Source organism: Buteo buteo, chromosome 12, assembly GCF_964188355.1.
Source record: "Buteo buteo chromosome 12, bButBut1.hap1.1, whole genome shotgun sequence".
In the NCBI taxonomy this organism is placed as follows: Eukaryota; Metazoa; Chordata; class Aves; order Accipitriformes; family Accipitridae; genus Buteo; species Buteo buteo.
The window spans coordinates 21,932,427-21,956,055 of record NC_134182.1 but is presented as its reverse complement, the minus strand read 5'-3'; the positions used below and the strand labels follow the sequence as shown (position 1 = coordinate 21,956,055).

At 46.4% G+C, this 23,629-nt stretch overlaps 3 protein-coding genes across 13 annotated transcripts in view; 2 read left to right on the top strand and 1 right to left on the bottom strand.

Annotated features, from left to right (window-relative positions):
• Positions 1 to 5,912, bottom strand: part of AARS2 (alanyl-tRNA synthetase 2, mitochondrial) — a 46,229-nt gene extending 40,317 nt beyond the window's left edge. For 6 of the 8 annotated variants that reach the window (XR_012652503.1, XM_075042954.1, XM_075042952.1 and 3 more), the window contains exons 1-9: positions 5,675 to 5,912; positions 5,205 to 5,393; positions 4,394 to 4,539; positions 3,405 to 3,599; positions 2,725 to 2,869; positions 2,128 to 2,273; positions 1,712 to 1,820; positions 1,061 to 1,099; positions 214 to 325 (exon numbers count right to left, since the gene is read on the bottom strand). Coding sequence is in view for 7 of the 8 variants with exons in the window: in XM_075042954.1 (XP_074899055.1) it covers positions 214 to 325; positions 1,061 to 1,099; positions 1,712 to 1,820; positions 2,128 to 2,273; positions 2,725 to 2,869; positions 3,405 to 3,599; positions 4,394 to 4,539; positions 5,205 to 5,393; positions 5,675 to 5,902 (1,309 nt within the window). In the remaining variant the exon portion in view is untranslated. The remainder of the gene's footprint in view (positions 1 to 213; positions 326 to 1,060; positions 1,100 to 1,711; positions 1,821 to 2,127; positions 2,274 to 2,724; positions 2,870 to 3,404; positions 3,600 to 4,393; positions 4,540 to 5,204; positions 5,394 to 5,674) is intronic. The other 2 variants (XM_075042951.1, XM_075042957.1) reach the window with 2 other exon arrangements.
• A 183-nt stretch (positions 5,913 to 6,095) lies between these two features.
• RNF8 (ring finger protein 8) lies at positions 6,096 to 19,624 on the top strand. 2 transcript variants are annotated; one of them, XM_075042948.1, is made up of 8 exons: positions 6,096 to 6,278; positions 8,996 to 9,124; positions 10,639 to 11,379; positions 12,536 to 12,598; positions 13,436 to 13,525; positions 14,666 to 14,773; positions 15,769 to 15,980; positions 17,851 to 19,624. In XM_075042948.1, the coding sequence occupies exons 1-8, from the start codon at positions 6,189 to 6,191 to the stop codon at positions 17,888 to 17,890; spliced, it is 1,473 nt and encodes a 490-aa protein (XP_074899049.1). In that variant the 5' UTR covers positions 6,096 to 6,188; the 3' UTR covers positions 17,891 to 19,624. The 2 variants fall into 2 exon arrangements, with proteins under 2 accessions (XP_074899049.1, XP_074899048.1); XM_075042947.1 differs by having other exon boundaries at positions 6,098 to 6,278; positions 15,769 to 15,973.
• Positions 19,625 to 21,778: 2,154 nt separating this feature from the next.
• The window catches only part of CMTR1 (cap methyltransferase 1), a 29,468-nt gene continuing 27,617 nt past the window's right edge, over positions 21,779 to 23,629 (top strand). For 2 of the 3 annotated variants that reach the window (XM_075042946.1, XM_075042945.1), the window contains exon 1: positions 21,779 to 21,940. Coding sequence is in view for 1 of the 3 variants with exons in the window: in XM_075042943.1 (XP_074899044.1) it covers positions 22,266 to 22,389 (124 nt within the window). In the remaining 2 variants the exon portion in view is untranslated. Of the gene's footprint in view, positions 21,941 to 22,118; positions 22,390 to 23,629 lie in introns of those variants that run through there. The other variant, XM_075042943.1, reaches the window with a different exon arrangement.

Below are 23,629 nucleotides of genomic sequence, written 5' to 3'. Positions count from 1 at the left end.
GCAAGGGATTGTTTCTAACTTGTCTGGTGCCTAGTGTGTCATGAGAACAATTGCAATCTGGAGAAAGGAGCAACATCTGCTCCTCTGCCTGGGGCTAGAAGGTCACTGAAAACACATGGGGGAGGCAAACATCCACCAGTTTTGACTGCAATGCTTGTGAGGACCTGGATCAAACCCTCTTTTAGTGCAGCTTGTCAAAGCAGGGACACTCACCCGGGAAATTTGTGGACGGCTCCATTTGCTGCACTGTCCGCTCAATGATACGCCTCCCACGCTCAAGGGAGGACTGAAATGCTGCCTCGTTCTCATTGATGACATCCATGATCTGCCCAAGGATCAGAAGGGATAGCCATAACACCTCAGGTAGCTCCCCAGCTCAGCTCTGCTACAGTCAGCTCAAAGCAAATCAAGTATGTGTTTAACAGGGGTACTGTGTCTGCTTGAACTAGCCTTTTTGTTCTGTAAGTATCCATCACAAAATTGCCCCAATGCATTACTAAACAGTGCCAAAGTCATTGTGCTTCCTATCACCACTCCTGTCAAGGGAATGTTGACCATCCACCTGGGGAAGGCTGGAGGCTGACAAATGCTCCCTGTCAGACATTCATGTCTGTGACCCAATTAAAACTGCATGGCTGGAACAGCCAGAGAAATTGCTAATCACAGTTGCTGTCAGCAGAAGCAAGCCAGGACTAGCCTTAAATCACCGATCGGCTTTGTCCAAGGGTACCCAGGCTAGGACAGGCTGTACTTGCACTCAACGAAAGAGCTACCCTAGCTTTTTTTAGGGCAACTGCCACCTTCTACAAGGACAAGCAGTCCCTGCTAAGAATCTAGTAGAGCACCCACAAGGAAATCTGCCACAGATACTTCTCGTGCCCAGGATACAAACATGTTCCCAGCCCATCTCAGCCCGCCCATGAGAACATGGTGATGGAGGAGGCTATGCAAACTCCTCCAGCTAAGTCCCAAGGAAAGGCTGACTTCTGCCCCTGAGAGCAGTGCCTCACAAAGATAATGAGAGACAGGGTTTCTCTCCAGGGGATTCCACACTGCTCACCTGGTCTGCATTCTTTGTCAGCTCTGGATAGGCATCTCCCTGTGGAGTGAGCCTCAGTTAGTGATAACATCCTCAGCATCTTCTTCGGGGGACCTCACAGCATGCCACAAGCATTATAGAGGTTTCTCAGGCAGGTGAGTGTGAAAGGAACCCTAGCACACAGCCCCATGGACAGCAGCACAGGGGAAGAATCACACATGGACTTTCAGTTGCTGTCTCCTGGGTATCTCCAACCTCTGCTAGCCCCTCTTGGGGGCACAGCATCTCTTGGCAAACACATCCATTTACAATGGGAAGAAAGCATTGTCTTTTAGGATGCTGTTAGTACTCACAGGGACCAATTTCAGATGGCTTTAACCAGATACAACAGCTTGGAAGCCACTGCCCTCAGGAAACAGCAACATGTGCTTGTATACACTTATACACACACTTGTGCTGACCGTACTGCTGGTCACACTAGGCCCCCTCCCTCCCATCACAAATGACCAGGAGACAAGAGATTTTTTTACTGCTGTGATGCATAGCACAAGCTACACCCTCCTGGAGCATCTTTACATCCAAGATTGTCTCCTGACAGTGTACAGGAAAGGGACATGGGGCTGAATTGACACATGTGACACTTCTTCCCCCAAGGCAGCAGTTTTTACTCACCAGCACTTCCACTACAGTAGGCACCAGGGAGGCCAGGAGCCCAGGTGGAGCATGAAGGACTTCAGAGCAAAAGCGGACAGCCCTGCGCAGGATCCGACGCAGCACCAGTCTGAAAGCAGGGCAGGATTCGCCAGGCAGCCATGTGAGCATCCCTGCCCAGATCCCACATCCAGCGCAGTCCCCCCTCCAGCTCCTCTGGCCTCATCTATTGCCACAGGCCAGCTGCTCCCCACACTCTACACCCATCCAAGGATAAGCCTGCAGATCAGAACCACTTCCAGGCGCTCACCTTCCTGCCTCCCCAAAGCTCGTGCACTCCCCCATCTTGGGCTTACACCAGAACCTCTACCCTGGCTGTCCATACTCATTTCTAGACCTAACTCCCTCCACCCCATGCCATTTCCTTATGTCCTTACTCTGCTCCAGAGAAGCCTGGGTAGATGCCATCAGTGATGCACACGCACAGGGCGCGCACGTGATCTGCCACCACACGGTAGGCCATATTCACATGCCCAACATCAGCATCTCCGACCAGGCCTTGGTATCTGGGCCCCCCACAGCCCTAAAAGAGAAAGTAAGGAGACAGATCAGCAGAAATTAATGGCTGCAGGAGGAAAAAGTTTCAATGCAAGAGGCAGCCAGCTACACTTGACATCATGTTTCTCAACTACCTCTGAACCTTGTGCATCTAAGATGTACTCATTAAATCCTTCCAGAGCATTATATATAAAGACTTCCGTACCTAAGACAGGTCAGCCAATGCCCTGGCACTGCGGAATTTAAGAAACTTTGGAGGAAAAATGGATCAGCAGTGCTGATACCCCAGCAGATTTTCAACCTGGAATTCTCCCCAGTTTCCCTAGAATGCTGCTCTGGACCTGGCTTGACACAACTCCTGTCTCAAAATACTGCACAGTAACACGTGTAGAGAAGGCTGTACTATGGTACCAGACAAGCAGTCTGCATTCAAGTGGCTTTTGCTTAGCTGTGACTCTGAGCAGAAGCACCATCACCTTGTGAATGGCATCCAAGATGGGAGTGAAGAGATCTGTGTCATAGTTGGAGCGTTTGTTCTGCAGAACTGTCACCAGCCTTTCCAGGCCCATTCCTGTATCCACGTGGTGCTGCGGCAAGGGAAGCAGATTCCCCTCTATCTCTCTGTCAGCCACCCAGGAAAAATAAAAGGCAAAGGAGAAGCCAGGGTCACTTCAGGGGCAACGAAAAGGAGCAGGTGAGTCAAAGAGAATGGGAGAGTGACAGGGGATGGAAACAGCAGGTGACCCCACAAAAGGAAGCTCAGGGACAAACCAACAGCAGCCTGCCTCGGCACTGTCAGGCAGCCAGGATCCGACCCTCAGATAGCCAGGATAGACTGTTACATAGGGAAAAAGGCCTTCCCTGAACAGGGGCCCACGGCCTTCTCCTCCTTCTGCAGGTTTCTCCAGCCTGCTGCAGACCTCAAGAGACCTCTGGGATGCAGCAGTGAGGGAGAATAGGCAGCAGAGGTTGAAGGAGGACAGGACAAATAAAGCAAAGGGGACCAAGAGCCACACTCGACACATCTCCACAGCTTCCCTCTTGCTCCTGTACTGCCACCTCCCAGAAAGCAGTGAGATGTCTGAAAATATACATGTATGATTCTGGAGTCAGACAAGCAGGAAAGGCTCTGGAGTTCAGACCAGATGCCTGGTACCTGCTATACTGCATGAAGACCAGGTTCCAGATCTCCACTACATCGGGGCTGCCCTGGTTCACCAGTGCTGCAGCATTTCTGCCACCACCCACGTGGTCATAGTGGATCTCTGTGCAGGGACCACAGGGACCTGTGTCCCCCATCTCCCAGAAGTTGTCCTTCAATGGAAAAGGAAGCACATGACTGGCAGGCACCCTGGAAAGGCAAACAGAGGTGGCAGTGCTAGGGCATGCACACAAAGCACATAGTAGCCTAGATCACAGAGAAAGTTGGAAGGGAGGAATCCTTTCTGACTACTACAACTCAGTAACCAAACACATTAGGATTCCTTTGCTTCTGTTCACACAGAGTTACTCTCCTTAGCAGGAACAAGCTGGACCAAACCAGACAGGATCCTACTCACTGCCCAGAATAGCTGGCAAACACAGTCTGGCTCCTGCTGACAGAGGCAGGCTCTCTACTGGGTCTGTGGAGCCACCTTCCTCCTTGGAAGGAACTCCAGCAGAGCTAAGACCTGATCACAATGGACAAGGCTGAACACCAACAGTGGCACAGAACTGGCTGCCTTGGGTTCAAAGCCCACATACAGCCTGGAACAAGCTCCCAAAGCACGGAAGTGCTCTCTGCAACAGCTTCATCCTCACACTGAAGCAGCCATTGCTAGCTTCAGTGAATGTACTCTCCACAGCTCATGATGGAGAGGAAGAAAAGGATCAGAGATCCTTCACACACTTCACCTAGGCCAGCTAGTCTTAGGTACACAGCCCCCCAGATTGATAACATCTGAGAAACAGCTTAAAGGTCAAGTGCCCCAGAGCACTCAGAGCCCAGCTGACTTTTAGCAGCCCAAACAAACCAGAAACAAAATGAATTTAAGACACAATTTTTGGCCCCTACATCTGATTCCATCAACTAAATAGCAAATGGGAGACTACAGAGACTGAAATGTCAGCATCTCCTGCTCAGAATCTCTTCTCTAACACACTTACCCCAGGCAGAGCCATACATCCCTGCACTCCTCGTCTGCGCTCAGTCCCAGTGAGGAGTCTCCAGCAAAATAGGTGACGTAGAGACGATCTTTAGGAATCTCATAGACCTGTGTCAAGAGCTCCCAGGCCATGCTACATGCCTCCTCCTGACCAGGCAGGGAAAATAAGCAAAGCACAGTAATCCAGGATGCATAGTGTTGCAGGAAGGCTCTTTAGAATGGGAGTCAAACACCAAAGAAGTTAATTTCAGCTGCTCTCTCCCTTTCAAATTTTAAGGTGCACTGCAAAGAGCAGGATGAGGGTCAGGTGAGTGAGACAGCTCACTCCTGCCTGTGAAAAACTAACATTTTTAAATTGTTGGGAGACCCTCAGGTTTGCAGCATGGTCTACAGCCACGTGCTTACTAGCAGTTACATGTATTATTTTCTTTCCAAGGAAAAAATGTATTCACTAGCAAAACAACTAGCATCCTTTATCCTTCTTCCCTTTTCAAACTTTCTAGTAACAAGCATTAAATGAACGGGAAACCTCTTTCACCACATTAAATGGTCAACACTGGCATTCACACAAAGAACTTTGATTTGTGCGTGTTGTTCACAGCTTCAAAAGGCTGAGCGCTTTAAGAGTCTGCAGGGCACATTTAGTGATTCAGCACACCACCTGACTGCCTCTGCTCCAGGCCACAGAGCTCCCAAAAAGTAATTTGGAGCTTACTAAAATGCCTTTTACAGACAGTCCTGTGGCACTACAGCACAGCTCTGAAAAAAAGGCCACATTTCCCCCTGGGGAGGGTTTGCTCCTATCGTCTCACCTTAAAATAATCCCCAAAGGACCAGTTCCCCAGCATCTCGAAGAATGTGTGATGGTAAGTATCGCGGCCCACATCCTCCAAGTCGTTGTGCTTCCCACCCGCCCGCATGCACTTCTGGCTGTTCACCACCCGCCGGTGCTGTGCCAGTTCGCTCCGGGGGTGCACCGTGCCCAGGAAAATGGGCTTGAACTAGAAATCAAGGCAGAGAGACACCCGCTGTTGCTAGATGCCACCCAGCGCTGGGAGCTGCGCCTGGGCCTCCTGAAACACAGACACGGCGCTACGAGAGGCGAACCGGAGGGCAGCCCGCGCGGGACCCCATCCCACCGCAGGAGACCTCCGTGAAAGGGGCTATCCCAAGACGCGGCGGGCCCGGGAAGCCGGTGGAGGGGACCTTCGGGGGCGGGCCGCAGGCGGCGAAAGCCGGAACCCCGGGCCGAACGCAGGCCGGTGGAGGTGGGGGGAAGCACCTGGTTCATGCCCGCGTTGACAAAGAGGAGGCGAGGGTCGCCGCGGGGCCGGACGGGGGCCGAGGGCAGGCGGCGGTGGCCGTAGCGCTCCTCAAAGAAGCGGAGGAAGGCGGCGCGGACCTGCCCCGCCGGCGGGCAGCCGGCAGCCCCGCGGCGGGGGCTGCAGCGCCAGCGCCACGGCACCGCCAACAGCAACAGCCGCCACCGCAGCCGGCCAGCTACCGCCATAGTGGCCGAGGGCGGAAGGCGGCGCCGCGGTTTCCGGAAGGGGCGGGGAAAAGGCCGGAGGGGCCGATGGGATAGCGGAGGACCGCTATGGGGCGCGGCTGCTGAGGGGGTCACCGCTATCTTCCCGCTGACTCCTAGGGCGCACGCGCAGCCTTTTCTCGCGCTCTGGGTTCGATTAGCCGGCCTGTTGGGTGCTGCGCGGCCGCTACGCTCTCCTTCGTCTCGCGGGAGCGCCGGCGCTGCCGCAGCGATTGCTCCCGCCTGTCGGGGCGGGCGGGCGCGCGCCATGGCGGCGCGCGGGGCCTCGCGGCTGGCCTGGTGCCTCCGCCGGGTCGGGGTCAGCGGCGACTGGCTCCTGCTGGAGGCCGGCACACAGGTGAGCCGGGCCGGGTCGGGCTCCCCGCGGGCTCCGGCCCCTCGGAGGAGTCGGGCAGCCGAGGGGGGGCCGTTACCGGCGCCGCCCGGGGCGGCGGGCCGTTACCGGCGCCGCTCGGCCCCAGCCCCATCGTGGCGTCCTCCTCCCCGGGCCGCGCGGGGCAGGGGGCGAGCGGCCCTCGGCGCGCTTTGTTTCGGGAGCCGCGTTGTTCCTTCACGCCTTTCCCGGGAGGAAGAAGTCCCGTCCCGTCCCGGTTAACGAGCAGCCGTTGTTAATTGCCGCTCGGAGGAGCCGGCCGCTCACCCCGGTGCACGCCCGGCCTCCCCGCGGGGCGGCTCGGCGGGGCGCTGCCCGGCGCTCCCAGGGGCCGAGGCGGTGGGGAGCAGCGGCCAGAACCGGCGCGTTTCAGCACCGGTAACGTGCGAGGCAGCGGAGAGCGGGGTGCGGGCGTGAGAGCAGGCGCCTCAGTCCGATTTGCCAAGCCTTCGGTCGTTAATCTTTTTTAAGACGATGTCGTGTCTAGGTAGGAGTTGCTTGTGACAGAAACGTAAAGCGGGGGGTGGGAACCCTTAGCCTAATTAACAAGGTGATGCTTTGGCGAGGCTAATGGTAAGCGTGTTTGAGTGTTGTGGCTTAAGTCATTCAGGTGTAAACGAGGTCACGTTTTAAACCTGTTTCGGTATGGAACAGGAATAACCCTTTTTCAGTGATCATGTTTTTTAATTGGAAAGCCCAAATGGGTCCTTGGGCTCTTCCCCTCAAACCCAGCAGGCAGAGACGCGGGTTGGGGTGCTGTAAGAGGATTGCCAATCTAGTGCTCGGAATCAGGAGGTTAGGCATTGCGGGTTCATGTTGTACCTAATACCTTTCTGTGTACATGTTGCAAGAGGTACCCCTCTCAACTCTTCTTTCAATGCTAGGCAACTCTTTAAGCAGATGTATAGTTTTATTACTCTCCCATTATGGATTTGAAGCCAGGAGGTGTGCAAGTATGGTCCGTGAAGGCCTTGAGTTGTACATCTGCAAAACTTGCAGCCAGGGCTCTGTTAATTGTGCAGAGAATCTCGTTCAAGATGTTATTACTCCGATCATCCGCACAGCCCTACAGTCCTTGTCACAGGCAACAGGGGGACTGACAGCATCCCAGTACTACAGGCTTGCCGGGCCACAGGCTGGTATGTTAGCACAAACTGCTTTCATTGGGGATTTAAATGTTGGTGCCAAACTGCACTGCTGAGGTCTGGGGATGTGCTGTGATCTGCTGGTACCACGTGGGCAGCAGGGAACTAATGTCTCAGCCCCCCCCCCACCCCCCCCCGCCCCCCGATGCTCAATGAACTCAATCAAGGGGAATTTTTGTGACTGGCCCTACCTGGGCTTAATTGTATCAGATGTGCGTGACTGAGTGTGAATAACAGGAGTCTTTATCCACCTGAGTCTCTGTACCTCTTACATATGCAATCCAAGTTGACAGAACACTAATATATATCAAGCATTTAAGACGTAGGGACCAACGTGCTTAGGTCTGCTTTCATGATCTTAGTTTGCTTCCTTGCATTTAGTTGTGATGTGGGAGTCCGAGTTCTTGCTTTAAACTCAAGGTGAGGCCTGCTCAGGTAATGTGTAGTGAATGAACTTCTCTTGACTGCAGCATCTTGCCATCTTGTAGGAATTGGAAGGTGTGACACAAGTGAGTTGGGATTGCAGGAGAAAAGAAGGGCAGCCTTCATCTAAGGCATAAAAACTAGAGCACACTTTTATAATACTCTTCATCCGATTTAACTGTGGGCTTCTGGTAAAAGGTGTTTGTCCTGCTTTTTGTGGCTGCGTGTTCCTGCTGTATTATGTTGGATCCGTGCGGTTGTCTAATGACATAAGCTAACTGAAAAATTTGTGCAACACACAGATGAATAAGAAAGGTGTGTATGACTATCAGATCTTGCAAAGGAGGCAGCGGAGGGAGGGAGAGCAGAGCCATGCTTTAAATGGCAGTCTGCAATTAGATCAGATTTAAGAAGACACTGTGAAACGGTACAATTAAACTACATCCCTTCTTCCAGAAGATACGATTAGAGTCTAATCAGATTATTTAGATCACTTTCACCACTGGTTATGAACTGCATGTAGCTCAGTTTGAGCCGTGTGGTTTACAAAACTATTGTGCATTTAGGGCATGCTTACATGTCCATTTTCTTGGTGGCACTTTTCTGGGCTATTTTTTTCCTGTGTCTTTCCTGTTCACAGACAGTTAAACAGATGCAACTAGTGAAAGAAGAGGGTAAGAAGTAATCTTTAGACCCGCAAACAGTTGTACTGGTTAGAAGAAATGGTGTTTAGTTAGGTAATGACTGAGGTGGGACACGGATGGATTGAGAGTGGCTTTGAGCAGCTTTGCTGCTGCAGAAGGTTTCCATGAAACCAAGGCTGTAACCTCCCTTAGCACAATCAAATTTTCCTCAATGGGAGAGAAAGAGAATACTTCAAACTTTGTAGATTTCAATTTTCTATCTAGTCTTGAATTTAAATGCAAAAAAAAAAAATTAAAATCATATTATCCCAAACTCTTTGGAAATATCTATAAGATGCTAATCTAGATAGATTTCTGCTGTACTTAAATTGAAATGACATATATTGAAATGACATTGTACATTGAAATGAAATAAACTGAATTTACCATGTTGTTGCTGATTGCAGTTACTAAACTACTTTATTTCTAGGTAACTGTAGGCCGAGGATTAGATCTCACGTACCAGCTGGTGTCAAAAACCTGTCCCTTGATGATCTCTCGTAAGCACTGTGTTTTCCAGCAAAATGCAGAAGGGCAGTGGACTGTCAAGGATAACAAGGTACAGAGACTGATTAAAGACCTTGTACTCCAAGATTCACTGAAGAGAATGCCCTCTTTGGGCTCAAACAATATATGGGTTATGATATAATATCGTATAAATGTGATAGAAGGACTATGGGAGTGCATCTTGCCAGTTGTGCACTTCCAGCAGGAAGCTTCAGTCTGCTGCAGTTGGGATGCAAACCGTATTGCTTTCTGTATATAGATTCATCTCTTCGTTTAGCATTTTTCAGACAATTATAGTCTTGCCAAGGGCACTTTGCAGTCTGTGAACCTGTTTTTTGTTGCTTTCTTAAAAAAAAAATCCTATGAATTTTGGCAGTATTCAAAAGGATAATATTCTTGTACTGCTAATGAAAGGATAAACTGATACTCCTTAATGTAGTGACACAATTGCTTTAATACAATCAACTACAACAAGAATCTATTGTTAGAAAAACCATGCTTCATGTTATGCTCAAATGAGTTTCTTCTGAAGGTCCTCCTCAGCTGATTAGAATAAAGTGTTGACATTAGAGTCCTCAGCTAGGTCTCACTTTGACTTCAGTAATGTTTTTTATATCACAATCTCTCCACTTTCTCATTTGGGCTGAAAACTATAAAATCAGTAACTTGCTTTAAAACAGCACTGGTAGAACAAAAATGTTCAACACATCATGCAGATTTGACTGTTGTTTGGGTCAACAGCTGATTAGTCAGAAAGGAATGGAGTAGCTACTATTAAAATTACACTACTCTTAAACAAAACTCTGTTGCAGTACTTGTATAAACTTGAAAATGTAACAGTTGTTGCATGATTGGAAACATCTGTGGTAGATTAACTATTAATACTTCCTCTGTGTTATTACTGCTACCCATTTGTCAAGTTGTTCTACTGAATCTCCTTGAGATATGTCAGTTAATGATTCTGTAGTTCGTCTTGAGCACAGATCAGTTTTGCTGTTTTTCAAAACTATTTCTTGAGTTAGTGTCTAATTTAAAACCCCTTTTTCTGCTTTGAATATTCTCTCTAGAAGAACATTTTCTTTCTTGTTTATATTCTCCCTGTATTTATGGAGAACTGTCTCTTTTTTTTTCTTTAAGCAGTATAAGCTATGCTCCTTTTTCTTTTCTAGTTGCTTCTTGAATTTCAGGTGCAATAATTGTCAAGAATAATTACTGCAATATTCTATGTTATCTTCTTTTTTTTGTTAGTTCTTATTACTGAAGCTTTTGGGCAGTTTTTTTCCCCTTAGAGTTCATTCTTTTCCTTCTGCACAAGCACATATATTAATGTTGTTCTTAGTGCTTGTACACGAAATCTGTAATGCAGGAATAATGCATGGTAGATAATACAATGCATTAACTGGGATACTAAGCCAATACATTGGATATTGCAAGGTTTATTTAAGGAGGTGGCTTGTTCTGATTGCAACACTGAAGAGGTTGGATATGTTTACAGTTGCCAGAAATAACTTGCAGAGGCCTCTGTGACTGCATATTAAATTTTGCTGATTCCCTTTTCATTTGCAGAGTCTAAATGGAGTCTGGCTTAACAAACAGCGCCTGGATCCCTCAAAAGCCTATCCTATCGCTGAAGGAGACCGTATCCAGTTGGGAGTGCCTTTGGAAAACAAAGAGACTGCTGAATATGAGTATGAAGTAATTAAAGAGGAATGGGAGAAAATCAGACCATTTTTAGCCCAAAGGAATGACCTGGGGAAAGTTAAGAGTTCAAGAACTAAACGTAAATTTAGTTTGGAGGAATTGGAGACATCTGGATCAGAAGGCCCTTCAAACTCCAGATCCAAAAGAGACAGAGTATCCTGTGACAATGAACCTTTGGGTAAATCATGGGGAAGGGTAGAAGAGGCCAAACAGTTAACAGAGAAGATGGATGTCAAGCTGCCTTTTCCTGGACCAAGTGAGGAGGATAGTGGTCCAGCACATAGTAGCCCTGTCCACTCTGAGAAAGCTGTGTCTGTCCCCCATAAGGATCAGAAAGGCTCTAGTCTTGCACAGTCATGGACTGGCTTGGAAATGGTGAGGAAAACTCTAGTAGATATAATGAAGTTAAAGGTCAAAGTGCAGGAGAAGCAGACAGCGGTTCTGAATGTGAAGCAGAAGCGCAGGAAGTGTGCTCAGAAGGAGATCCTGGCAATGGAGCAGGAGCTGCGGGAGTTGCAGGACCAGCTGTGCATGGAACAAGAGCATCATCAGCAGCAGGTGGAAGAGCTGGAGAGGACATTCTCTAAAGAGCAAGAGAAGCTAGAGGTATAATGGTGGTAGTCTTTTTGGCCTGTGTTTTCTCATTTTTATGGAATGCCTAATATAAGACATTGATCCAAAATAAGATATTGAACCATACAGTAACACAAATAATGTTTGTGTGAATTACTCCTGTTAAAATTGTCATGGAAGTATTTCACTTCCAGGCATGGGTACCAAAAGAAAGTGCAGAGGCAGAAGGGATTGGACTCCATGGGGAATTAGGAAAAAGGTGCGAAATAATTTTAAAAATTTTAACAAACAGGTTCATTACAGCAAGATAGTAAAGCATTTCAGTTAGTAAAAAAGCATGTTTTTGAATTAAAAAAAATCAGAAGTCTCTGCCTGATCTCCTGTGGTTACAGAGAGAACAAGTTGAAAAGTATTCACCTTAAGCGTGAATTTCTCTTGGTATATGGCTGAATTAATACCCAGTTTGCATAGCAAATCCATTCCTTTTCCAAGCAAGTGAGTTATTGTATGCCTTAATCCCTGGAGGGAGGGAGGGGGTTTTTTCATATTTCAAAAAAACGTTTCTTGCAATCTCTAAGTGCTTTCAAGCAGTATGTGTATGTTAAGTAGCTTTTTTAGATAACAAACTGAAGTCTTTCTATTTGAGTTTGCTCAAAATATGGTTTAAAGGAAGTAAGAATTAATTTTGGAGTGAGTTTTGTAATTTATCAGTTCCTTTAAAGTCTGCTGCTAAAGGCAAGATACCTGTATGAGAAGTACAGAAAGTCTGGAGTTGTACGCTTAGGCACAATGGGAAGTTCAGCTGGAGCTGTAAGTATGTCTGACCTCTCTGAATGTGCTCAAAGATAGAGTTGCAGCTTTTTCTCATGTTTAAGCTGTTGCTGACCTCTTTGGTTCTACGAACATGCTGGTGCCTTTAGAGCTAGAGTAATGTGGAGGTGTTCCAAGTATGTAACTGTAAATGATATATCCATTTTAACTCTTCACAGTAAATGATAGCTCTAATTTGTTGTACATGTGTAATAATAGAGTGGGACATCTCGGGGTTTGCTGAAAAACCAGCGTTGTTTCTTTAAGCATATTCTCAAAAGAGAGTGTGCAAAGTAGTCATTTTCTGTCCCTTGCTTTCTTCAAGTCTGTGTTTTTTGTTTTGTTTTTTTTTCTTTTTTTTTTCTTCCCCCTCCCCCAGGGAATAAAGTGGCAACATGGGGAGGAGAATCTGAAGGAGCAGCTGGCCCAGGTCCTGCAAGAGGCAAGTAGTTATGAGTCTAGGTTTGGTCTAACTGTGTAACTAAGATATTTAAATCTTTCTCACTGCTGTGGCCTCTTGGTAGAAGACGAGGACTTTGCCTTAGGTGCAGATTGGATGATCTTCATCTATAGACCAAGTTTCTGTCAGAAAGTGGCCGACCTCGCTTTGTGGGAGCTGTTATTTGCCAGCAAATATTGTGAGAATATGCACTCAGATTGAAGGCATTAAGTAGCTGCCATGTTTTGTTTTTTTTTTTTATTTGAATTTGGTCTTTGGGCTGGTGGGCTTTTTTGTGAGGTCTGTCTGCTGGGTATCTGTTTTGGGGTAGTTGTTTTGGCAATTTTAACCAGATGAAAAAAATTTCACTCTTAGTTAGGAATGTTTTTGAAAGAGATTGCCATGCACTTAGGTTTCCTAGGCTTTTTCCAAAAGGCCTTTCCTTTTGGAAAGCTAATCTGAAAACAGCTTCAGGTAATCCTGCATACAGCGACAGGTTTTTGTGATCCTTATGTGTCAAATACCCCTTGATACTCAAACATCTCAGATGCACTCAAAATGGTGACCGTAAAATCCTAACTGAAATGAAAGAGTAACCTGGGGGAGGGAATGAGAAGTGCCATGACACTGGGAAGGTCATAAATAACTGGCACTACATTCCAGTTTCAAGTTAAGGCTAAACTGCCTTAGCACCCCAATTCATATATACATATGTTACTCTTTTAGAAAAGAGGAGATCAGGGGAAATGAGTACACTGAACCTCATGATTATGGCCACGTATATTTAATAGGATAGCTTATAATGGCACTCTTATAATTTCTGGGATGGTATTGTTATAGCATCATGCTTTGATGGAAGAACTGAGCCGCAGTAAAAAAGATTTTGAGGAGATAATTCGAGCCAAGAATAAAGAACTGGAAGAAACCAAGGTAAGGAATAACTGAATACTCTGGTTTATTCATAAGTGAAACCTGATATGCTGCAGCAGAGGAAATGGTTTATTTAACATTTGTCTTGAGTGTACTTTGCCTCCCATAGTGAAAGACTCCTGTATTTTGATGTGGCAGCCGACTCTAGCTTCCAGGATTGGGAGAGGATACACCATGCCCTGTTCATAAATTAGTGTTGAACAGTCCTTACTAGATCTTTCTCAATCATAAAGAAAGCCCAGAGCACCTGAACTGTGTGTTGTGCAGAAGTGGGCCCATTCCACCCTTTCTTAAAGAAAAAAAAAAAAAAGAGAGAGTGTTTTGAAACGTGAGGTGCTTCATTTTCAGTTAAGAGTGCATTCAAGTAAACCTGCAGTGTTCCAGCAGTCCTACAAGGGAGTGTGGGGTTAAAAAAACATGGAATTTGAATAATGAATGAGATAAGCCACATTTCTTCCTGCTCTCGACACAAGGTGATGAGTGGAAAATAATTAAGGAGATCCTTTCCTGTGTCTTTCTCCTGGAAATTATTACATTATCCACCTCTGGCTGTTTGCTTTGGTTTTTTTTTTAATGTCATCTTTGCAAGTCTTGCTGTTTCAAGTATAGCTTCAATAGGAAGAATTTCTCTGTTATTTTTAGAAGATAGACCAGGTACCTAGGAGCCTAATTTAACACCAAACAAAAAAAAAATATTGGGTAGTTAAATGCAAGGAAATGTTTAGAATTCTTATGCTTCCTTTTTTTAATATTTGAGGTATTTTGCTCTTTATGTAAGACATCAAAAGAACTCTTCTGTTGACTTAAGCCAAACTCATGCCAGGAAGAGGTTGAAAGAGATTATGAAAAGATTGATCCAGTTGGTAGTTTCTTTAGGCTGAAGGGAATTTTGGTAACAGCTGTTCTTGCTTGTAAATTCTCTACAGCGGGTGGGAATATTCTCAATACTGCTGTGACTACAAAGAGGAGAGAGGTTACAGATCTGGGTATATAATAGACACAGACTTGACATGTGGAGACTTGCAGCTGTAAGATTTTCTACTTGTACTACCTTCCCCTGCACATGCACTTCCTGCCAATATTATATTGAGTAAAACCTTGTTCTTTGTTGATACATGACCATATGTACTTTTCTGCTAGGAGGAGAAGGAAAAGGTGAGAGCCCAAAAAGAAGAGGTGTTGAATCAGATGAATGACGTGTTGGAGAATGAGTTGCAGTGCACTATCTGTTCTGAGCACTTTATTGAGGTATGTTTAAACTGGTATGGGTTTGCCAGTAAAGAGACTTGAGAAGCTTTTCCTACTTCTATTAAAGCAATATTCAAGCTTATTTCTTTACTTTGTTAGTTTAACAGTTCCAACAGACCCACAGTGAGTTGTGGGTAAGGTTTGGTCCAGAAATCCATTCTGTCTGCCCTAACTCTTCTTCTGGGCAGCAAGTTCAGCTTTAATGTCTCTACCTGCATAGAGATGAGTGCTTAATCCCAAGATGCTTATAGGCTTACAGCAGTTCTGGGTGTTTTTGAACTGGTGCTCTGAGCTGCTGCTGACAGCCTGCCTGAGGAAGAATGATTTTGTAGTGGACCATGCTTTAAGTTGACTAGAGCTGGACTGCTTCAGGTTTAGATATAGGAAGAGGTTAGTAAAGGAAGGGAAGTGTAGCGTTCAGTCAAGTCCTGAACCGTTTATGTTGTTTAGATAAACTCTTTATTTGAGAAATCGGCCTGCTTTCATTTGATTCTAGAAGTGATAGACTATGCCTGAAATGTAGACTGTTATTTCTGTTTGCGTTTTGCTAGAACTTTGGTTTCATTACATTCATTTCTACTACAGGAAACCTGATGTGTTAGCCTTGTTATAATGACTTAAGAGCTAGCTGAAATTTTAATTTCTGGTTTCTCAGTAATTTAAGATGCTATTCTGCAGTATCTGAATTTTTCCATAATTTATACTTTTCAAATTGGGGAAACTTATAATAGAATTACTTCTTTTCATCTGTGTTTCTGACTTGCTGTGATCTACTGTGAATCCATTAACCAACTTGTAAAGCTTGTCTGCAGTCTGGCATGGGAGAGTTTTTGTGTGTAAACCCTACAAAGGCTAAAGAAAAGGGGCTTTGGGCTCATCCCCACCCTTCCCTTATGGAAAGTGTTCATCTAATATTTTTCTGACTTCAGTATTTTTTTTTCTTGACAATGCTTGTGAGAGCACGCTGATAAGTAACCTTCCTTCGAATTCCACAGGCAGTCACTCTGAACTGTGCGCACAGCTTCTGCTCCTACTGTATCAATGAGTGGACGAAACGTAAAGTGGAGTGCCCTATCTGCAGGCAGGAGATCAAATCAAAGACACGCTCTCTGGTGCTGGATAACTGCATTGACAGGATGGTAGAAAAACTGGATGTGGAAATGAAAAAACATCGCCTGACCCTTATCAGAGAGCGGAAAGGTGAGAGGTGGGTGGATGTGGCATGATGAGTACAATCTCTCATTCCATTTATTTTGTACAGCTTTGGCACCTATATACCAAGGAGATGCTCAGGGAATGCAGCAGTAACACTAGAAAATTAATTTTAAGATATGTTGTGTAACTAGTTTTACTGCACAGTAAAGTAAAATTAGTAAAAAGTTTGGAAAAAGACTTCGGTATGAATTCCGCAGTCGAGCGGGGCAACTTAACCACACTAAAGGTTATGCTGTTTCAAAGAGATTGCTAAATAAAAGCAAAACTACATAGAATGGGCCTTGAAAAACTTATCAGGCACCTTTTGATGGACTATTGACTACAGCATTGCAAAAACTCAGCAGAGCAGTGCCTGATGAGAAGCTCTGAATCCTCTTCTGTGTGCTAGACTTGTGCAGGAAATCACTGAAAGGAACGTTGGTGCGTGTCGTGTAAGTGTATGGCTGAACTGGCAGTTGCTCTGCCATGTTAATTTTTGTGGAACTAAAGCCACTGTGGCTTAAATGCGTAACCTCTTGCCTAGTTGTAGCTAAAAGACTGTGCATGACAGTGATGGCTTGAAGTAAAACTCCAGTATGGGGTATTCCCATTCTTGCTTCCCTCTTCCAAGTTTGTTTCTAGAACGTTTGACACTGGTATCTAGGTGCTGAAATGTTGAAGTCTTTTCCTGCTACCCCTTAACAAATTCCATTGCTATGTTCCCTTAAGTAATTGTCTTGTTTTCCCCTCAGAGAAGTGAGTGCATGATCCTTCATTTTGCAGTGTGTGAAGCCTTTTACCTAATGAAAGGTGTTTTTGAAACATTTCACATTCTCCATGGTGACACAGAATGACATCGCTAAGCAGTGTTAGTTCAAACCTGAAATTATAACCTATTTAACTAACTCAGTCTGATTCCCTCAGGAAATGCTATGCTGCTCAAAGGCTGTCCAGCTTGGCTTTGTGAATTGCTTTCACCTCTGCAGAACTGACACTGCTCTTCTGTAATATGCACCTCTGCAGAGTATGCTGTAGCACTATTGAAGTGTCGCATCAGGTAGCTAATGGTCATTAGATGAAGTGGCGCCTTCATTGGAGCCCACTTCACTTCTGTCTGTATGGTAAACCAGTGGTCTTCATGCTTGTTTGAACAAAAAGGAAATCAGCTCATAGCCTACCTTCATATGCAATAGATGCTCTAATTATATAAATGACTATTAGTAGGAAATCATTTAGCTTCACTGTGACACACTTCAGGAGGAAGGATGAATTGTTTCTGCGCAGTCTTTTTATTCAGTGAAGGAGACGTTTTGATTGAGACAAAGATAATCATGTGTCTATTTAAACATGAATTCCTACGAAGAAACCAGCTGAAAGAGAAATAATGATGCAAGTGGCACTTGAGAAGCTCAGTCAGAGCTTCCCAAGGGCCTTAGCAGAATGGGCACCAGTGGAACAGCTTGCACTCTTTAAATGTATGGAGATTTTGATGGGGCTGTAAGTGTCCTGAACAACCATTACTTGTTTGAGAGCTCCTTAGCGCATTTTGTTCCTTCCCTCTTACTTATCTGGCAAGGCACTGTAATAGTTAGCAACTTCCATTGCCAACTGTGTGCCAGCGAAGGGATGGAGAGTGTCTCCTCACTTGTGCTCTCTTAACAGGAAAAGGCATATAGGAAACTTATGAAAACAAACAGACAAAAACCCCAACCCTTTGTCTTTTAATGCTGAAAATGGAAAAGAAAAAGGCCTATGCCCTGCAGCTTGAAAGAACTATTGCAAACCGACAATGAGAAACTATAAGTTTCAAAGAGAACTAGTAATTTAGTATTTTGGGTACAGTGGTCACTGTTAACTTTTGTATCTGTGTGTTTTGAATGCAGAGAAACAGAAAGTGTTGGTGAAACCAGCCACAGACAATGACAGCGGTGTCATTTCTTCCATCTACTCCATCTTGTTGATGAGCAGTTGTGACAGTGAGGACGGTGAGGAGGATTCTTACTATAATGAAAGCTACTACATTCTCTAAACACTGTTACTGCAGACTCATTTGCCCAGAACCAACCTAATGGTGTTTGGTTGACTACTGCTGAATGAGTGGACTGTACATCTGGAAGGAGAGACTCTATGAAGAGGCTGGAGCTAAGAACTAGCAGCATTTGGAAGAAGGACCTTATCTTTTAAATGAATGTACAGAAGCTTGATCTCTAAAAGATAATTGGGATTGTGAGAGAACAAACTGCTGTTATGCTGGATGGTTGACATACAAAACCTAGGCTTCCATGATCACTTGTGACCTGCTTAGTGTAATGTAATAGTTTGTATGCATCACTGCCCTTAGTGAATGACATGTTTAAATGTGTACATCAGCTTCCCTTATTTCAGGCAGCAGAGGGAATGGCCCAAGCTACTTGAGAACTTGGCCATCCCCACCAGCAGGCAGGAGCAGTATATCAGGAAAAAGTGCCAATGTGGGTTTTCCTATTGAATTTCATATGGCAGCTAGAGTCATCCCAGGCCTCTGGCAGTAAAGGTAACAAAGTGTAGATTATGGACCCTGTCAGCCTTAAGTGCTTAAACGCATTGTAAGCTGAGCTGCTGGCCATCAGTTTGCTCTGTTGATGTTGCTCATTTTCTGTTAGATAGGGATGGAGAAGATAAAAGCTTCCAGAATTCCTTAGCTAGTGCTCTTTTCATGTAGTATCTTTGGTTTGTTCCCTCTTCAGGCTTTTGCATAAAGGGTTTTAGAATTGTGAAGCAGTGCATCCGGAAGTTATTAGCAACGACTTCAGAAACCACATACAGTTCTTGTTGGCAGCAGAGAGGAACCTTTACCTCTTCAGAAGTGCTGCTGTCTGAATTAGTGAAATGTCCCGTTGGCAGGGTAGGAAAGCAGCATCTGTAGACAACCACAAGGCACAGAAGGAAGCATTTAGTTTTATTGTTTACAAAACATTGCTGTTGAGCCGTGGGTTGTACTACCCTCACAGCATATCACTTATCCCTAAAAGACTGAGCAAGTCTTGCCTCATCCTGTCATTAATTTTTCTGTGAAGTTCCATTTTCAGTGGCATATGCTTTTGACGTCGCTGTTACATGAAAAAGACTGTTTTACACTGTGAGAAGAGGATGGGGGAAGCCCTTCTCATCTGTAAAATTTCTTTCGCTATTTGTAGGTACTTTCTTGTTTCTATGTTTATTTTGTTTAAGAAGGAAAATATAAATCCATTTCTGCATTAGTCTTCCTTGGTGCAACCACTGAGATGAATGTTTTTCTCCTAGTTGTCTTAGATTTTTTGAGAAAACACAGACTATCTCACTTCATGTTTTGATTACTGTAAACAGTGTGACTATTTTAAAGTTATTTGAAAGGCTTCTGTATTTGGGATTTGGTAAAAGACAACCCAACTCTTCAAGGCTGTGGCTACCCTAATAGACATAATCATACCTCTTACCTTCTTCCACTACAGAAAGATCCCATTAAAAAGGTGTATGAATGATGATGCTGTCCTAAGGAAGTAGTGCATTCTGACAGGTTTGATTGGTAGGACTTTAAACAGAGGAGGTAGGTCTGATCTGCGGGCCAGGCAACTTTCTTAAAATCTTACTGTAAGGTTTCTTTTGTGAAGGAGTCATTACATCTTGAGTTTTCCTCTTTCCTTTTTAATGTTAATCTTCTGTGTGTGCTCTAGAAAGTTTCTTTTGTGAACATCATGCTCTCTAGGATGTCAGAGAGGAGGGTTCCTCAAAACGCTTGTGAAATAGGCTGACATTGGAACGGCATTCCTGATGAAGAGGAGTAGGAGGAAAATACTCTGCTTACCTAGGACTGCAAATTCTTCTACTGTGTATCTCTGTCCTGTTGCTGTGCTTTTTTTGCTCCTTTCATTTCACCAACATATTTATTTTGTTATGTTGGTGTTTATGCATATTGCGGAGAAGGATAACGCTTCTCCTAGTAATGTAGTAGTTCTTTGGTGTGATTACTGAGTGTGTCCTCTCTTCACTAGAGTATGAAGAACATAAGTGGTATACCAAACCATTTCCACTGTTACCGGTAGGTGCATAGTGTGTAAAGGTCCACAGAGAGAGGTTAAGTAATAATACTGTTCACTTGCAAAAGCATTTCACTGACAAAAGCAGACCTCTCCTCCCAGTTCACTAAGTTCATCAGTAAAACTACTATCAGATACAGAGCTGATGACTAGACATACAGAAATGTCAGGTGAACTGTTGAGCTTCTGGAAAAGATGTCCATATTTGTAATACTGTGCTCTCCTTTGGTCTAAGGTCTGGATCCTTTCTTCTACTTGATTGTGCAGCTGAATGTCCCCTTGGAGATATCATGCCTGGAACTGTTACCTGTTTTGGCATGGCATTGAGCACTTTCAGTCTCTCATCCAGGATTTAGGTTACAGTTCTGAGCTAGTCACAGTTGATGCACAGCAGGCTTGATGCAGGTTCAAGACTTGCTGCTTTCTGTTGGAAGATAGCTGTCATGTAGTGTGATAATCAAATGCTTTCAGAGCAATATATTGTTTATCAACATCTGCAGGAATAGTGGGGAAGGAGTGCTAATGGATTGTGGAATGGGACTATCACAGAGGGATGGTGTGCTGTTTAATTCCTGCTGATCTATGGATTCCAAGATCAGTCTGACAATTGCTTTTCTGTTGCATGTGTAATCTACCACATTAGTGCTTGGTGAGCCTTAGCAACAACTGTTATTTACCTTTGCAGAACATGTAACAGGCAATTTAATAATTCAGCCATGCCCGCATACCCCCCCCCCCCCCCCCCCCCCCCAATTTAAGTGTTTTTTTCCAAAGATATGCTCTGACTAGTCCATGTTTTGCTTCCTGGTCATAGTCCTTCTTACTGCCAGTCCCTTTTGCCATAACTTCATGTATTTAGACACGTACCTTACAGCAACTATAGATAATCATAAACTACACTTCCCAAATAGTATACTCCTGTCCCTTGGTGCTGCCATGTTTGTTTTGGTTTTTAAGACTAAGCATTTGTGCTTGTGTGCTGAGCGTACAGCCCCCTGGCTTTCAAGCTTAATGCGAAGCACAAGACAGCTCAGTTAGCGTTTGAAACCCTCATGACAAAATAATCTATAGCTATGTATTAGGCTTTTCTTGTGTGAAAAGCTTTATCATCACTGGCTTTACAGAACCTGTTCTGGCTCCACTGAAGTAGCGGAGCTGTAGGTAATTAATGGTATGAGGTGCCTGGCGCTGAGCAGGCTATAGGCTGTCCTGTAGGCAGACAGCTGCTTCGGAAACCTGCGCTGCCTCCAGCCAGCGCGGCCGGCGGCAGGGACCGGGTCGTGCGGCCGGCGCTGCCGCGGGGGTGCCCTTAGTAGGTAGGTCTCCTTCAGAAGCACAAAAAAGCGCCGTTTTTCTCAGAAAGTGCCACTTTTAAGGCAGTGGCCGAGTTGTTAGTGCGTTAACACACTTTACATACATTTTTATATACACAATGGTTACAAAAACTACGTATGTATAACGTTTTCCGTAGAATTTCAATATATTTTCACCCCTACCTCACCTCCACCGCGAAGGACTGAGGCGGCCGGCTACCTGCTTCCCCAGAGAGCCGGGCCCTGCCCGTGGCCCGCGGCGAGAGGCGGCGGCCGTGCCGCGGCGCCGCCGGCGTTGCTTAGCGACCCGAGGGGCCCTCGCGGAGGGGGCGCCGGGCCCGCGGTCGGGTTGAGGCTGCCCGCGGCGCGCCTGCGGGAACGGGCCCCTCGGTGCTGGCGCGGGCGGTGCGTCACTGTCGCGCGCCGGCGGGGAGGGGAGGACCCGCGGGAGAGGGCGGGGCGGCGGCGCCTCCGAGCGGGGAAACGAAACCGCCGGTGGCGGCGCGGGAGCGGGCCCGCAGCCCTTCCACCCCGCCGCCGGGGCCCGCCGAAGCCGAAGCCGGTCCGAGCGACCCGCCTGCCGCCGCTCCGCCTCCTCCTCTTCCGTGAGTACCGCCCGGTCCGGGGCGCGGGTCGGCGCGGGGCGCGGCTGCCGGCAGCTCCCGCGGGCTCCCTGCCGCCTGCCCTTCGCCTGGGGCGGCGGGTCCGCGGCTCGGCCCGCCGCGCCCGCAGCCGCCCGCCGGCTCGCGTGGCCTCTGGTACCGGGGGCTGCGGGGCCCCCGGTCGGGCGGACCCTCGGGGCGGCGTGAGCGAGAGGCTGGCTGAGGAGCGGCCCGCAGGCTGCCGTGCGGCACCAGCAAGGGCTGTGCCCGCGAAGCGCTGGCTGGGCCCCCGGTCGGAGGGGTGCTGCGCGCTTGCGGAGCGCGGATCATGGAATCCCCCTGGGGTTGTGCTCCGAAGGGGCTTTGCCTCACAGCTGCCCCTCTCCTGAGGGACGGGGCGTCGCTGAACTCGCAGTTAGTTTTGCGAAGTTTGAAGTCTAGCAGGAAAGCAGGTGCGCGGGGGGACCTTAGTAGGGTTAGGAGGGTGGAGATCTTGAGAGGAAGCTACCAGTGTTAACCTAATTAAGCGTGCATTAACCTAATAAGAGAGTATTTCAGAAGAAATAGAAAATTGCTCTCAGTTTGTCAGAGGGAAGTAAGTAAAGGAGAGAAAAGAAAAAAAAAAAAGAAAAATCCTAAATTGACAGAAGAGCAGATAAATATGAGTTGGCTGTAAATGAACTTTGTGTGGAAGGGAATAGTGCTGTAGTGCAGTGAAGGAATTAGGGAATTAGCCGTAGTGCAGTGAAGTTGTAGGATGATTTTGCAGTCAGAGTCATGGGGGTGACGAGAAGCTCAGCATGACCCAGCGATGTGCGTTTGCAGCCCAGAAAGCCAACCGTATCCTGGGCCGCATCAAAGGAAGCATGACCAGCAGGTCAAGGGAGGTGATTCTCTCCCTCTACTCCGCTCTCATGAGACCCCCACCTGGAGTACTGTGTTAGTTCTGGAGCCCCCGACATAAGAAACACATAGAGCTGTTGGAGCGAGTCCAGAGGAGGGCCACGAAAATGATCAGGGGGTTGGAGCACCTCTCCTGTGAAGACAGGCTGATAGAGTTGGCATTGTTCAGCCTGGAGAAGAGAAGGCTCCGGGGAGACCTTATAGCCAGTACCTAAAGGGGACCTACAAGAAAGTAGGAGACGGACTTTTTTACAAGGGCATGTAGTGGTAGGACGAGGGGTAATGGATTTAAACTGAAAGAGGGTAGATTTAGATTAGATGTAAGGAAGAAGTTCTTCACTGTGAAGGTGGTGAGACCCTGGAACAGGTTGCCCAGGGAAGTTGTGGATGCTCTGTGCCTGGAAGTGTTCAAGGCCAGGTTGAACAGCCTGAGCAGCCTGGTCTAGTGCAAGGTGTCCCTGCCCATGGCAGGGGGGTTGGAACTAGATGATGTTTCCAACCCAAACCATTCTGTAATTCTGTGAGTAAAGGAATTGGTCTTAAGCTGCCCTGTATATGTTTGTGGAAACAAGTTCGATAACAGAGGGTTTGAATTGGTGGCCTAGGGCATCTTTTCTAGCCTGGCATTCCAATGTAGAATAATAACCACCAATAGGTTTTTATTGCCTTTTATCAATAGCAGGGAGGTTTAGCTAGTGATCTAGGCTTCTGAGCCTTTTAATTTTCACCTGCTTTCCTGTTCTTTGGTTCTTGTTCTTTGCAGGCCTTCCCAGCTAGCTTCTATTAACT

Bases quoted from the DNA above. Each gene is read 5' to 3' on its own strand.
- RNF8 (XM_075042947.1), top strand. From the start codon at position 6,189: ATGGCGGCGCGCGGGGCCTCGCGGCTGGCCTGGTGCCTCCGCCGGGTC. The intron at 6,279-8,995 runs GTGAGCCGGGCC...CTTTATTTCTAG, and splicing joins TGCTGGAGGCCGGCACACAG to GTAACTGTAGGCCGAGGATT. The intron at 15,974-17,850 runs GTGAGAGGTGGG...TTTTGAATGCAG, and splicing joins CCTTATCAGAGAGCGGAAAG to AGAAACAGAAAGTGTTGGTG.